General features: G+C 39.3%; 2 protein-coding genes across 2 annotated transcripts; both read right to left on the reverse strand.

The window, feature by feature from the left end:
- Positions 1-435: 435 nt before the first annotated feature.
- Positions 436-2,558, reverse strand: LOC108995536 (disease resistance-like protein DSC1). The gene is made up of 3 exons (XM_035690664.1): positions 2,481-2,558; positions 1,294-2,376; positions 436-942 (listed from the first exon to the last, which is right to left on the reverse strand). Exons 1-3 carry the CDS (start codon positions 2,556-2,558, stop codon positions 436-438), a joined length of 1,668 nt encoding a protein of 555 aa, XP_035546557.1.
- A 638-nt stretch (positions 2,559-3,196) lies between these two features.
- LOC108995537 (TMV resistance protein N-like) lies at positions 3,197-3,819 on the reverse strand. Its single transcript, XM_035690665.1, has 2 exons — positions 3,332-3,819; positions 3,197-3,254 (listed from the first exon to the last, which is right to left on the reverse strand). The coding sequence occupies exons 1-2, from the start codon at positions 3,817-3,819 to the stop codon at positions 3,197-3,199; spliced, it is 546 nt and encodes a 181-aa protein (XP_035546558.1).
- Positions 3,820-16,593: the final 12,774 nt, after the last annotated feature.

Below are 16,593 nucleotides of genomic sequence, written 5' to 3' on the forward strand. Positions count from 1 at the left end.
TAATACAACACTATTAAAAAAACACATCTGTCTATTACATTTTTACCTAGAAAAACACCAATTAATTTTCTTTTTGTTTCCACCTCAAATCCCAGTCCTAGGAGCACTAGAACTAAGCACAATTCCCCCCTCCCCTCCCCCCCTCCCTCCCAAAAAAAATCCAGAATCTAAAAGATTGAATCCAACAACAACAAGCAAAAAAAAAAAAAAAAAAAACTTTGAAATGAAATAAATGGTGCAGAAAAAAAAAATTGAAATAGCAAGTACCTGAAAATATTTTTCAATCAATTTGGTCTAGCTACAGTGACCACCAAATATAACCATCAATCCCAAATTATTGTAGCTAAAGTCATATCCTTTTGAAGTTGCATAATTCAATGTAAATTATTTTTGAAGTCTATTAGCCAAACTCCTAATTGAATTTGTATTCAAAATTCAATGAGGATGTGGTGAAACTGCATCGATAAACTCTTGGAGAGTTTGCTCGTAGACTAGTTGAGCCCCGCACTTTTCCACCTTCATGAATGGATTGCCAATCGTAATTGAAACCTCAATGTAACTCCATGTATCCACCTCCTTTGACTTTTTATCAAACCAGATGCGTGGTACATATAACCAATGTCCTGCTGGCATATCAATAGTACTGGGGAATTTCTGGAGTGTATCGAACTTTAGGAGGGTTTTGAGCGGACCTTCATCGGTAACAAAATGAAACACAAGCTCCTCATAATCCAATCTCGTAAAACGTGTTGACTCCCAACTTTCAAGGTCATTGATTTCATAGGAAACATAAAGAGTATATCCCCACCACATTCTACCATCATCTAAATCAGGATGCAACCGGATTGTAATCGAGGAACCCATACTCTGATTTTGGAACCACGTTGGAATTCCTATTGCTCTTGAAGCACCCGAGATGACTCTGGCAAGATCACTGTGTGCCTGTGAAAAATAAATTAAATTAAGAAAAAGAGGAAACAAAAAGCTAACTTTTTATGGTTAAACTAACTAGGTATATTAATATGACATTTTTTCATGTTAAACCATTCAATATCCATGATTTCAGTCCAAATTAATGTTCTTAAATTGCAACTTTTATTACTCATTTAAGTGGCTTCCATTAGTACTTAATCTTGTTGGCACCGTCCATTTTGTGAACTTGAGATGGTAAAAAAAGCACTATAATTTGACCGCCGTACGTATAACATTTAAAAGTCTATACTATTTGACAAAGGATGGAAGCAATTTGAAATAAAGTTCAAAATTTGTGCAAGAGAGAACAAACTAACATACTTTAGTGGTTCTTTCTTTCAATAGGTCACGTTGTCCATTTTTCAATCGACGTGGCATATCGGTACTTTTTAGAATAGCTAATCCAGTGTCATCTGCTACCCATGTATGAATTTTATTAGAACATGTTTCCAATGAGATACAATCTTGAGCATCAACGTATACTATACTTGACGGAAGTTCTGGCAATGATCGAAGCCGACTACAGCTTCTCAAGAAAATAACATAAAGCTTCGAAAGTTGAGAGATGCTTTCAGGTAAGAGCGTGAAATCGTTTCCACTTAGATCTAGAGCTAGCAGTGATGACAATTCACTTAGGTCATTGGGAATTGCTCCATCTTTTAAATGGCAATTACTCAAATCTAAGTTCTTCAAGCTGCATAGAGTACTTGACAACGAAGTAGGCAATACCAAACCAGTGTCGGGGTTCCCCCAAAACCAAGTTACTAATCGTTTGAGAAACAACTTAGGTGGCAAACCTGAACATCCTTGGAAGGACAACATTTTAAGATTTTGTAGACGTGTAATGGAGGATGGAAATTGCCTTATAGCGGTTTCACTTATATCGAGCTCCTCCAGATGTTCCAAATTCCCTAGTCCCTCTGGCATTTCCTCAAGTTGTGAACAACCAGAGAGAGCAAGAGTTTTAAGAGATGTCAAACCATAAATAGCACTCGGAAGACTCAAGAGGCTTTTGCAGCTTCTCAAACTAAAATAAGTGAGGCCAGTTAAGTGCCCAATTGATGATGGAAGTTCTACTAATGCAATCCCATCCAAATCAAGTTGCCTCAAACGATTCATGTTTTCCACCATTTCAGGAAACTTCCAGAGTCTCGTACAGCCAGAAAGAATCAAAATTTCTAGGGAATCCCAGCTAATGTTACAGGGAAGGCTAGTAAGAGAGGTGCAACCTTTCAAATTCAGAAAAATAAGGCATTTTAGAGCTCCAACTGATGAGTGGAGATTACGCAATTTTGTACAGCCTTGAAGAATCAGCCTCTTAAGATTTGGGGCATTAGTGAAGTCTGGGGTCTCCACCAAGTACCGAGAGTCACTAAGGTCAAGATGCTCTAGCTTGTATAAACTCTGAGATATAACAATAAATATGGGAATTAAATTTGATGCATACATTAATTTATTAGTTTTTTAGAATTCCGAAAAGAACACTTTTATTCAAGCAAGCATCTTACCTTAGTTCCCTGCCACAGTTGCTGAATGTGGCTGTAACACATAGTGAGTTCAACGAGTTTATCAGGTGGGAAACTCATTGGCAGAGATTTTAAAGGATATCCATGCCACTCCAAAACCCGCAACTCTGTAGAAAGATAACCAAGGCTTTGAGAAAGGTGCACATTACCTATGATCTTGAGCAATCGTAAGTTCTTCATCTCTGAGAAGACGCCAGAATTCAAGTGTAGTTCTTCTTGTGGAGGAGAGTTTAGGACTATGCCTTCGATCCTGTTTGTTCCCTTGAGATCACCAACGAGAACAAATTAGTGCAGTGCATGATATAATCAAGTAAACTGAAAATTTTAATTGTATTAACATATGCAATTCAATGAGCTTATTATTCTAAGATCCACTTACATTATTGTTCTTCAGTACACGAATGATATCATTAGTAAGCCACAACCTACTCTGTCTGCCAGGATCTCCCTGAGATTGGCGACGAACAATTTCATGACCCATTTCTCTGAGTAGATCATGCATCCACAGTTTTCCTCTCGAGATTGTTATGAGAGACTTACTGATAAGAATCTCTATACCACAGCTTGGGTGATAATCACAGCTTTCTAGTATGCTTTTGACTCTGTCAACATACATCTCCCCTTTGAAGTAACATGCAATATCTAGAAAAATTTTTTGCTCGTTTTCCTCGAGTCCATCAAAACTTATTTTAAGTGCATCAACGATTTCTTTCTTGGGGTTTTGTCTTAGACTTTTCAAAGCACTTTTCCAAAAGTCTACATTTTGCCGACACAAGAAACGACCCAAAACTTCAAGAGCTAAAGGAAGGCCTTTAGCATAATGTATAATTTGCTTGGAAAGCTCCACAAAACCATCTAGAGGGAGGTCTTTCTTGAAGGCTTTCCAACTAAAGAGTTGGAGAGCTTCATCATCATCGAATTCTTTAGCCCTATAAATTTCATCTTCAGCCAATCCACGTTCTATCAACAGATGCTTATCTCTTGTTGTTATAATGATTACACTCCCTCCACCAAACCAATCGCGCTCAATTGCTAATGCTTCTAATTGTTGGGTTTGATCCACATCATCCACAACAACAAGAACCCTTCTATGACGTAGTCCATGTCTAATTTTGTTTTTTCCTCTGTCGACATCCTTTATGTCACTGCTCTTATGCTTGAAGAGATCGTATAGAAGTTGTTTTTGTAAATCAACTAGACCACCATTTCCTCCACTTCTTTCTCTAACATCGGCAATAAAGCTACTAACTGATTGAAGAAATTGACTAGAAATTTTGTCATAAACAGCACGTGCAAGAGTGGTCTTCCCAATACCACCCATCCCCCAGATACCTAGAAAGCAAACTTCATCTTGCCTATTATTTAAATATAAATTCATCAATTTCTCTAGACGAGAGTCTATTCCAACAAGCTTCTTGGAAACAGTCGAGAATGTATAATTCAATTTAGCAAGTATCTCTCCTACAATGTCTTCAATAACTGTTGACTCATCTCTGCCAAAATTAAGACAATTGAAATTAATGAAATTAAGCCAACTAATTATTTAAATATATATATATATATATATATAAGTGGCTGCTCAAGGGTAACACATTTCTATCACAATTAAACCCAACAAGAATATAATTATTAGCATCAAGCTAGCCATGGCCTTGATATCGCTAGCTGATCGTGATGCTTGGCTAGCTCTTGAAGCCTGTTTTTCACACTGTTCTAAGACTCTGGAGATTCAATTGAAAGATGAATTCCAGCTAATGCAATGAGGCTCTCGTGGTGTTGTTGAATATGCCCGTTCTTTTCGCTCTCTATGTTATCAGCTTAGTGCAATTGGCAAACCCGTTGATGACATAGATAAGGTACATTGGTTTCTTCGTGGTCTTGGATCTGATTATAAAAACTTTTCGACCTTAATGTTGTCACAATTGCCGCTGCCTTCTTTCGCCAACTTGGCACCGAAAGCTCTCAGCCATGAGCTTTTCTCTCGGTCCCTTCATGGTGACTCATCCTCCCAGTCGACTCTTGTTGCCCAACGGGGTTCTTCTTCTTGGGGTGCATCTTCTGGTCACCCAAAGCCTGCCTTCTCTTCATCAGCTTTTGGAAATCCAAGACTTCAGGCGTAACTTGTTAGTGGTGTGGTAAAGAGAGGCACACTGCCAGAAATGTCATAAACTTGGCAAGTTATTGAAGAAAGCCAAGGTGGATGGTTTGATTGAAGCCTTTGCTGCTACTTAATCGATGAACTGGCTGATTCTGAGTAGTATACAGATACTGGGGCTACTTCGCATATGACGAATGATGTTGCTGCACTTGATAATTTCGTTCCTTATACTGGTAATCATTGGGTGTATGTTGGTAACGGTACTTCCATGCCTATTTCTCGCATCGGTTCAATTTCATCCATTTTTGCTTCTCATCCATTACCTTTGTTTGATGTTCTCCTTGTGCCTAGTCTTACTAAAAATCTCTTGTCAATTAGCAAGCTTACTCGTGAAAACAATTGCTCAGTCACTTTTTCTTATTCTGGTTTTACCATACAGGATCTAGCAACAAGAACGGTGGTGGGAGTCGGGCAATGTGAGAAAGGGCTCTATGTTCTTGACAGTGGCCATGTAAGTTTTTTATCTAGTCTTTCTAAATGTACCTCTCGTGCTTTATCTGTCACTTGGCATGCACGACTAGGACATCCATCTTTTTGCATTGTTTCTTCTTTAAATAAGCATGGTGCTATTACCCTTTCTCATAAGAGTATGATTCTAAAGCTTGTTTTGGTTGTCAATTGGGCAAAAGTCATTGTTTACCTTTCTCCAGTTTAGATCAACATTGTGCCTCTTTATTTGAAAGGATACATTGCGATTTATGAGATCCTTCACCATTTACTTCTCCTTCTGGATATAAGTACTATTGTGTTTTGATAGATGATTTTTTCTGCTTTAGTTGGTTTTATCCGTTAAAGCTTAAGTCAGATTTTTTTGACATATTTGTTCAGTTTAATAAATATGTCCAAATTTAATTTGACTGAAAAATCAAATCTTATCAATGCGATGGTGGTACTGAATTTACTAATCATTGTTTTTCCTCTTTTCTTCGTAAGAATGGTATAGTTCAGCGTATCGCTTGTCCTTATACACCAAATCAGAACGGTATCACCGAAAGAAAGCATCGCCACATTACCGAAACTAGTCTCACCCTCATGTTTCATTCTCATGTACCTTTACGTTTATGGGTTGAGTCTTTTACCACGGCTTGTTATCTCATTAATCACCTCCCATTACCGGTTCTTCATGGTAAGTCCCCTTACGAAATTTTATATGGTTGCCCTCCTCCTTATTCCTTGTTACGTACCTTTGGCTACCTTTGTTTTCCTTTTCTACGTGATTATATGCCTAATAAATTATCTCCAAGGTCCCTTCCTTGTATTTTTATTGGCTATAGTCATCTTCATAAAAGTTTTCGTTGCTTGGATAAGAAAACTAATCGGGGCTATATTTCTCGCCATGTCCAATTTTTCGAAGATTATTTTCCTTATGCTTCTAGCTCGACTCTTCCACCTTTGGATGGTGCTGATTATGTCACTTTTGATGGCCATTCTGAAAATTTTCTTTCTAGTGATACTTCCTTCTCAGGTGTGACTTCAGCTCATCGCACGGAACCCACCTTGTGTGTTCCTTGTGTTGATTCAAGTATTCCTTCACCGCCTCCTGAAGATTCTTCTCAACCTTCATCACTGGCGATAGCATTGTAAGTCATACCTCCTGTTCCTTCTTCCTCTAGTCAATTGCTGACTGCTACTCACCCTATGGTTACTCGTGCTAAGAATAGTATTGTTAAACCCTGCACTCTTCATTCATTTTATGATTTGTTTGCTCCACTGTGGTTTCAGGTACATCTTGTTGTCAAGGAGACTCGTGGATGTAAGTCGGCTATCAAGCATCTTGAGTGGCTTTCTGCCATGGATGATGAAATTGTTGCTCTCAAGCACAGTAACACATGGCGTTTGGTTCCACATCCAAGTAATCATAATGTTGTCTGCTGTCGGTGGATCTTTAAGACGAAGTTTCGAGTAGATGGCTCTATAAAGCATCACAAAGCTCGTCTTGTGGCCGAAGATTTTTCTCAGAAACATGGCATTGATTTTGACGAAACATTCAGTCTAGTTGTTCGGCCTGCCACTATTTGAATTATTTTGTCCTTAGCTACTATGCATGGCTAGTCACTTCATCAGCTTGACATTAAAAATGGAACAACCTCCAGGATACACTAATCCCCAATTCCCTTCTTATGTTTGTTGCTTACAACGTGCTCTTTATGGTATGAAATAGGCCCCACGGGCATGGTTCCAGCATTTCAATCAGTTTTTGCTTGGACTTGGTTTTATTACGAGTCGTGTTGATTCCTCACTTTTTGTGTATCATGGTCCTTATGGTGTTATTTATCTTCTCTTATATGTTGATGATATGGTTATTACAGGCAATAATCAGTCTGTGCTTCGCACACTCATCGATCGATTGGCACGAGAATTTTCAATGAAGGATCTTGGTGATTTACACTATATTTTGGGAATTGAGGTCATTCGCGATGAAAAAGGAATTTTTTTCAGCCAAACAAAATATGCTCTTGATCTGTTGACTCAGGCAAACATGGTGGATTGCAAACCTATTTCCACTCCTTTTCTGGTGGGCTCCCATCTAACCGAACACATTGACATCGATTATCATTTTGTTCAGGAACTTGTTTCTGCACGGGTCCTCAGTCTCGGGTGTTTCCCCTCTCATCTTTGATTAGCCAATGTTTTCACTAAAGGGGTGCCGAAATTACAGTTTTTGTTGGATTGTGTTGTGCTTTTTTCCCTTTTCACCCACACCAACTTTGAGGGGGATATTAGAGGAGAATCCGCTTCGCCTGATTGTGACCAAGAAGATAGTTGATTCTCCACGATTCTAGCTATCACTGATTCACCTTAATTCTAGGAGATTGCCTTTTATTGTATATAGTCAAATTATTTCCTTGTTTATAGTTGTACAGATTTATTGTATAAATGAAGATCACCTCATAGCATTTATGCTTGAGGCATTTCCTTTACATATATATATATATATATATATATATATATAAGTGGCCGCTCAAAGATAACACATTTCTATCACAATTAAACCCAACAAGAAGATAATTATTAGCATCAAGCTAGCCATGGCCATGATATCGCTAGCTACACCATTTAATCAATGTAGGATCATCCACAATCCCAAATGTTAAACACTTCCATGGACTGCATGGATGTCCAACCTCCAACTAATTTGTTAGTAGGTATTATATTGTAGTTAGCATGCAAATTGTGAACTTTCCAAAGAAAACCCGTTATGCGTGCTTTATCAATACAGTTCAAACCCATAGGTCTCAAGCTAGAGAGAGATGAATCTTATGCCATTTATCCTGTTTTATCTTGGATCAATATCGTTATTGTTAGTGTATAAATTTGTATCTTGGAATATACATAGAATATTAGATCATATCCTTAATTTCCTGTAATTATGTTAGGTTAGAATATTTCATTTTAGTTGTATTTCCTTATTTGCTTTGGCCATATTCAACTATATATAGACCTCCTTTATATAGTTTGATACACATAGAAATATACACTTCTATGATTCTTCAGAATTCTCTCTATTTCAACATGGCATCAGAGCCACGATTCTGAGTTTCTTTGTCCGTGCAAGCCATTCCTATGGTGTTTCTCTCTTCAACATCAGCAATTGACTTTCTTGCACTTGACAGTAGGCTTATCACGAATTTACGTTTGATTTTCCCTCAGATTTTCGTCAAATTAGATCATAGAAGGAGTCATGAGAATTTTATTGGTTTTTCCATGTCAAACGCTTCTCGTTCTGCTATTGCACGTGCCCCAATGCACCGCTCCAACGTTTTGCACATCACCCCCACTTGCCTCATGCGCCATACCTCAGTCTAGCAGCCCAACCCTCTTGCAACCCAGCCTGTTTCAAGCCCAGCCCATTTCGGTCAGCCCGTTTCAAGTAAATTCCAACAATTTTTTTCTTTGCTTTTGTTTTTCGACCCAGTCAAGTAGGATCTCTGTTCCAGTCGGGTAAGTGTTCGTCCTACTCATCTTCATGATTATCACTGTTTCTTTGTACTTGCCACTCTCCACGAACTTCACAAATATCGTGGGGCTCATACTGACCTTCTTTGGCAACAAGCTATGTCTGATGAATTGAATGCTCTTGTCAAAACACATACTTGGGATCTGGTGGACTTGCCTCCTGGTAAAGCTATAGTGTAATGCAAGTGGATTTACAAAATCAAGACTCCGATAGATGGATCTGTTGAATGCTACAAGGCTCGACTTGTTGCAAAAGGGTTAACTCAGGAGTATGGGATTGACAATGAGGAGACTTTTGCTACTGTTGCTAGACTTACCTCTCCTAGATCTTTACTTGTAGTTGCTGCTATTCGGTGTTGGGAAATTTTTCAAATGGATTTTAAAAACACTTCCTTAATTGTGATCTTACTAAAGAAGTTTACATGTAGCCTTCACCTCTCCTTACTAAAGAAGTTTACATGTAGCCTTCACCTGTCTATGAGCATCCTCCACATAAAATTTTTCGTCTTCGTCGCACACTTTATCAGCTCAAGCAGGCTCCTTGAGCTTGGTTTGAAAAATTTCAGTCAGTGGTTTCTTAACAAGGCTTTCTTTCTAGCCCATATGATTCAGCACTCTTTCTTCGCATTATTGGGGCAGGTACTATCCTTCTTCTTCTCTATGTAGACGATATGATTATTATTGATGATGATATTGCTGGTATTCGAGATCCTCAAACTTTTCTTAGTTAGAATTTTGAGATTAATGATTTGGGACATCTTAACTACTTCCTCGGCCTTGAAGTTACTTCAAGTCATGATGGTTATTATCTCACTCAAGCCATGTATGCTTTTGATTTACTTTCCAAAGTTGGGCTGACAGATAGCAGGACAACCACTAGTCCACTTGAGTATAATACTAAGGTCCTGGCCACTGACGATTCCCCACTTGTAGATGCAACACTTTCTCGACAATTAGTTGGCTATCTCATTTTTCTTACTGTCACCAGGCCTGACATTTCATATGATGTTCATCTGGTCAATCAATTTATGAGCGCGCCTCGATCTACCCATTTTGCTACGATTCTTAAAATTTTACGCTACATCATGGGTACTCTATTTCATGGTCTGCACTTCTCATCCCATTCCTCTCTGGAGCTCTAGGCCTATTCTGATGTAGATTGGGCTGGTGATCCTACTAATCGTCGCTCCACCATTGGTTATTATTTCTTACTTGGTAATTCTTTGGTTTCATAGCGTGGTAAGAAATAGTCCGTTGTTTCCCATTCTAGCATTGAAGCTGAGTATTATGCCCTTGTTGATACGACATCTAAATTTGTATGGTTACTCTGACTTTAGAAAGATACGGGTTTTCCTCAATCAATAAGCTCTCATATTCACTGTGATAATCGTAGTGTCATCCAGATTGCGCACAATGACGTGTTTCACGAGTGTACCAAACATATTGAGATTGATAGTCACTTCATCCGCCTCCATCTTTAGCATGGTGTCCTCCAGTTACACTCAGTTTCTTCTGAATATAATCTTGCTAGCATTTTTACGAAATCACATCCACCTGGTCAGCTTGGTGATCTTGTTTTCAAATTCCAGTTGACTTCGCCACCAAGAGTTTGATGGGGGATGTTAGTGTATATATCTGTATCTTAGAATATACCTAATTTGTATCTTAGAATATACCTACAATATTAGATCATATCCTTAATTTCCTGTAATTATGCTAGGTTAGAATCTTTCCTTTTAGTTGTATTTCCTTTGGCCATATTCAACTATATATAGCCCTCCTTTGTATAGTTTGATACATATAGAAATATACACTTGTATGATTCTCTAGAATTCTCTTTGTTTCAATAGTTATCATAATAAAAAAGATATAAGTTAGCTGTTCAAATGAAATGTTTTTTATGTACTTATAATTAATAAAAAATACATTATATAAAAACAAAAATTTGAAATTTAAAGATATTCGATTATATATATATATATATGCCCTTATGTTTTTCCAACGTTGAGATTCAACACTTGTACTCTTTATAAATATATAACTACGTGCTCGTGTTATGACAAATCTTACAAATTCCATCAATTAATAATTAATCCTAGCGATCAACTAGAGAAATTCACTCTCTTTTTATCTTGCAGTACTGATTCTTTACTTTAAGTTTCATATTAAAGCTTATTAGACATGCTTATTGCCACCGGAAAAAGAATGTACAACCGATCCATCTTTGACGTTTGACGAGTGTAAACATTTGACGTTTGATGGAAGAGATGTTGTACTCATGTTGCTGTCCAGGAGAGTAGGGTCAGGTAGCGAGGAGCTTGCCCATCCGTGCCTTCATCACGAGGGAGGTCAAGCAGTCTTGGGACTTGCCTGCCTATGGCCCCTAGGTGAGAAGTCGGTAAGGTCAGGCGATCCATGACCTTTCCCTCCTGCCATTTCGTTGTGAGGGATTTGTCCTGCTTGTTGACTCTCGACAAGGGACTTGTAGGGTCGAGGGGTTCTGGACCTTTCTTGCCCGTGCAGGAAGGGTCAGGTGGTCCTTTGACCTTTCCTGCTTGTGCCTTCTTCGCGAGGAAGGTCAAGCAATCCTTGGACTTGCCCGCCTGATGACTCTGGGAGAGAAGTTTGTAGGATCAGGCAATGCAGAGACTTGCTTGCCCGTGAGTTCAAACGAGATGTCTGACCATGCTACGAAAGACAAACCGGTTAGATAATCCCAATCACTGGTATAAGATTTGCAAACCTGAACCGTCTTGCTGGAGCGTGGTGAAGGTTTTAGTCTAGTCAAAGAGGCCAATGGACTGCCATGCTTTGGTGATGATGAAGGTCTGGGGTGCCAGTGATACTGAGTGAGGCAGTGTACAACAGTAGGGTTGGGCAACGTGGAGCTTTCCTGCCCGTGAGTTTGTTGTGAAGGAGGTCGGGGTTGTCAAGTGACTTGTCCCGTCTATGGCCTCTGGGCGAGGAATAGGTGGGGTCGAGGGTTTCTGGACTTTTCTTGCCTGTGCCTTCATCGCGAGGGAGGACGAGCAGTCCTGGGACTTGATTGAGTCAGGGTGATGAGGTCGTTGTTTCTGGTTTTCACTTTATTGAGTTTGTCCATCGCTAGTCTTCTTGTTCTTTTTCCTTTTTTTCTTTTCTTTTTTTCACTAATTAGACTGTTTGTTGTTTTGGGTGTTGTCCACGTACATGTTAATGCCAATCCGTTTATTCAGATGGAGACATTTTGAGACGTCCTAGCGGTGCTCGACTATGGCTCTGTAGAGTGGTGTTTTGTGCCACAATAACCAATTTTGTTAGTAAAAATGAAATTCCCACAAATTTTGAGAGAGACAAACTAGGGTGTTTTAGCCGTTGTAACCGACTTTTTCTTGACTATAATTGCCCTCTACTAGTTGTTGTTTCCTCTCTTTCTTTTCTTTTCTCCTCTTTTTGCATGTGAGGTGGGACTCGTGGGTCCATGGGCAATGGTTGCTGGTCGAATTTGGATGGAGCGTGGCCGTGTAAGTTGATTGTGACAGTCAACGATGGCGGATCAGGCACTATCTTTGTTTGGAAGGAGAACTTGGAACGTTGCTTGGGACATGCTGGTGACTGATGAACCATATGATTTTGAGTGGTTTTGACAGTTGCCATGTTAGGGCAATGACTGAGCGCGGAGTCTAAGCAGTGGCTGAGGAGCTACATGACGACTGAAGAGCGATGTTTGAGCATTTAGTGTCCGAGATGTGTATGGCCAAGATAATTGTGTCCATGCAATTGTTGTTCGAGATGAACACAGCCAAGACATTTAGTTTGTGTCTGAGCATTGTGTTCGGGCAATGCATGAGCAGTGCATGACAAGCTTAGGCCAAGCTAGTGCTCAGGCTGAGCAAGTGGCCAGACAGTTTGTGGCCGAGATGGGTACCTCAACGACGTGCATGGCATTGACTACTAGTGGATGTTCGCTTGCATGTAGTCGAGGAGTTGGTGGTTAAGGTACGTGTGGCCGAGGAGGAACAGGTCGGACAGCAGGTGGCTAGGACACACATGGCGGCCGTGCATGTAGTACGTGCCCGCCACTGGGTGGTCAAGATACTCGTTGTTGGCCAAGTGAGAAGTTCCTGCCATTGGTTGGCTGAGATGCACACCAGGTGGCCGAGGAATGTGTGCTCGCCACCTGGTGGCCAAGGAGGTCTTGTTCAAGTTCATAGCCGAGATGCATGGCGAGATGGCCAAGATGGTGTTGGCTAAGAAACCCATGGTCGAGGAAGATGGTGCCCGCACATCTGTTAGATGCTAGGCCATTTGCATGGCAGAGATGGCTAGGCCATTTGCATGGCAGAGATGGCTAGGCGTGATCTCGGTCCGGTCCGATCCGGTCTTAAGTGGTTTTGCGGACTGGACCGGACCTATTTGGTCCAAGGATTTTCCACCCTAGACCGGACCGAGTAATGTATAGGATTGGACCGGTCTAGTCCATTTCGGTCCGGTCCAGTTCGGTGAGTCCATTCGATCTGGACAATGCCCAAAATTGGCCATTCAACCCATCTAAATCTATATTTTTTTTTTTTTGCCCAATTTCATTATTTTCGACCCATATTAAATTTTGTACATTTTTTTAGCTAAAAATACTAAAAAAAATACTTGATCTTGAAAAACACAACGATAAAATAAAACTAATATATATAAAAAGCTAGAAAACAAGCACCAAATAATAATACAAAAGTTATTACAAATTACAAATTAATGATAATTATATTTACGATGTTAAATGTTAATTGCTATTTTTTTACTATTATAGTATTACTGTTACTACTACATATAGACTTATAGTGTGTGTGTGTATATATATATATATATATATATTATAATGATATAGTGATACTAATACTATATATTATATAATAATACATTAAAACTATAGACTTATAGTGATTAGTTATTATGAATTATGATTAGTATAACTATATAATAGTATTAGTATGACTATTTGTAATATAGTATAGCTATATATTAGTAATATACTAATATTAATTATAGTGATTTAGTATAAGTTATAACTATATTAGTATAAGTATAATTATAGTCTATATTAGACTATTAGTATTTTTTTTTATACCATATTAGAGTCTAGAGTCTAGACTATTAATATAATTCTTGTATTAGTATAAATATTAGTATTAGTATAAAATTATAAATATTAATATTAGTTAATAATTACTTAATGGTGAGTTAGTGATATGATTAGGTTAATTGGTTAAATGAAAATTATATAATTAATATGTATAAATTATAATTTTTTCTTTTCAATTTTCATTCGGTCTGGAAAACCCCTGGACCGAGACCCACTGGGACCATTCTCTATTCTGCCCGGTCCAGATCGAATTGGCCGGTTCGATCGATTTTTCCGGTCCGGACTGCCTGATTCTCACCCCTAGAGATGGCATTGGCTGAGTTAGTTTTGGCCGAGAAACTAGTGGCCAAGAAAGTGGGGCCCCTTCAGGTGGCTGAGAAACATGCCTAGCTATGGATGGTGTGTCTGCCACTGGGTGGCCGAGCAACACACTGTTTCATTGTGGGGGCAAGTTACGAGGCAAGAAGCATTTAGTTGGTGACAAACACCACCGATGGGCCCAGCTGTGGTCGCCAACGACCTTAACAGCCCCTGGGTAGCTGGTGAAGTTTTCTCCGACTGTGTACACTGGGTGAGTTTGTTTGACAGGGGTGGGGAAGGGGGCAAGTCACCATGGTTGAGGGACACCTCACCGGCAGTCCTAGAGCTGACTGTTGGTGGCCCCACCAGCCCAAGATGGGTGGCCTCTGTGACTTGAAGTAGCCCACATCTAGGCAAAAGGTGCAAGTAGTCCACATGGTGGCTGCCGGCAGCTTGCCAGCCATAACAGACTCTCGGTTAGAGGCTGTGAGTGGCATGGGTGCACATTATGTGCACCCGTATGCCACATGTGAATGCCATTCACGGTGGGAACGTGCATTGAATTTCAGTGTACACTTAAGGGAACAAGGCTTACCCGTCTGTTTGTGTGCATGTGCACAGTACATTTGTGCAATTGACAATATGTACATTGTGCACTTAAGTGTAGAGTGTACTTAAAGCGCACAGAGCACTTGCAGCTCAAGTGGCAAGGTAATTCATCTACCCGGGCAACCACATGGGTGAGGATTTGTTCATTCGCCCAATCTTTGTGATAGTGTCGTTCATAAAAATAAAAGTTGAAAAGTCGAGAATACTTATTTGAAAAATTTTATCTACTTATTCAGAGATTATTTAGCGTACCGAAAAATTGTCCTTCACCTATTTCCAGTTTAGAAGGTAAATCAAATCTCACAAACGGCACCAACTGTTAATGTTAAAAATCACATAACGGGCAGAAATGGGAGAAAGAGTCATTCTTGGCCCTCTGTGAAGATTTGAGACTCGGACGGTGTTGTTTAGAACCCCCGACAGCTTTTCGATGCGACTGTACGACATCCGTATATATGTCCATGGCAGTGAATGGAAAATAAATTTAGGAAAAATAAAAGAGAGGGAGACATACATATTTACGTAGTTAGACACAATGCCTAAGTCCACGGGTCACTTGGAGGGGGAATCCACTATAATATAATTATTTTATTGTTTCTCATAGTTTCTCATCCTCGTTGTACAATGAAGTCAGAGATCTATTTGATGGGAGAGATCTTCTTTCTCGAGCTCTTGTTGCTAGGTTGAAGAAGCTGAAGGAACCATCTGGAAGACCCTCTTGCAATCTGGCCCTCTCTCTTTTTCTTTTCATTTCCCCCACTTTATGTCACATCTCTCCTCCTTTATGTTACATATCCTATTTTTCCTCTTGACACTCCATCTTTCCTCATCCTTTTATCCTCTCATTTATTCTTCTCTCACTTCCCTCTTGATGAGAACCCCACCCTTGGTCTCGGGTTGGAAGACCATATTAGGTTTGGGATATTTTATCTCCTTCGTATTGAATTATTTATGCTAAAGTTGCCCGACAAGTATATATAAAGGACCCATGAAATTAATTTCACTACACTAGAATGTGTACTTATTTTTGTCTTACTTTTTTGAGTTTGTGTGTGTGTGTGTAACAATTCAGATGCAATACCAATCGATATGATCACTTTTGTAACCAAAAGGGAAAAAAATAAAAGACAACCAGGTAATTATAAGTTAGTGTTAAAATCTTTTCCCCCATAAATTACCATTACTCGGGCAATCAGGTAAAACTATTGCCCACTTTGTTCAAAGCAGGTTTCTAAAGATGTAGAATGTAAAATATTTACCTATCGCGTAAATCCCATCCGGAGATATTGCCCACTTTGTTCAAAGCAGATTTCCATGTTTGTAGATCATCTCCGACAATCCTGGGATCGTTTTCATGTTTAACAAAAGCTTCTGCAAAAATACCTTTCTGATTTCTCACGTGTGAGGGATCCACTTGATAGAAAACTGGCAAAAGTATCAACCCCTTCCTTTCCATGCATTCAACGATCTTGGCGAGTTCGGTTAAGCACCACCTCGAAAAAGCGTAGTATGGAGAGAGAACGACGACCGCATACATGGAGTTTTCGATTGCATTCAAGAGTTCTTCAGATATATATCTTCCTCTCTCCAGTTCTTTATCATCCCTAAACGTGGAAATACTTCTTTTTTCCAAAGCATTATACAGATGAGCGGTAAATTTCTGACGAGTGTCCCCGCCATGGAAACTGAGGAAAACACCCCATTCATGCAAAGAAGAAGGGGATGTTTGCTTGGTGAGAGACGCCATTGATTGGAAATTTACATAGCCATGTTTGCAGATTTGGTTAACAACAATATATAAGAGATCTTACTCTCAAGTCATGCGCTATGTACATGCACCTGGAAAATATATATAAAGTGATTAATTTCTACTTAGGTGACTATAAATTAAATAAAGTAGCTTTTGAAGATAAAGTGATTAATTTCTATTCACCCGGAACTTTCCTCCGGTTGGA

Source organism: Juglans regia, chromosome 6, assembly GCF_001411555.2.
Source record: "Juglans regia cultivar Chandler chromosome 6, Walnut 2.0, whole genome shotgun sequence".
Taxonomy (NCBI): domain Eukaryota; kingdom Viridiplantae; phylum Streptophyta; class Magnoliopsida; order Fagales; family Juglandaceae; genus Juglans; species Juglans regia.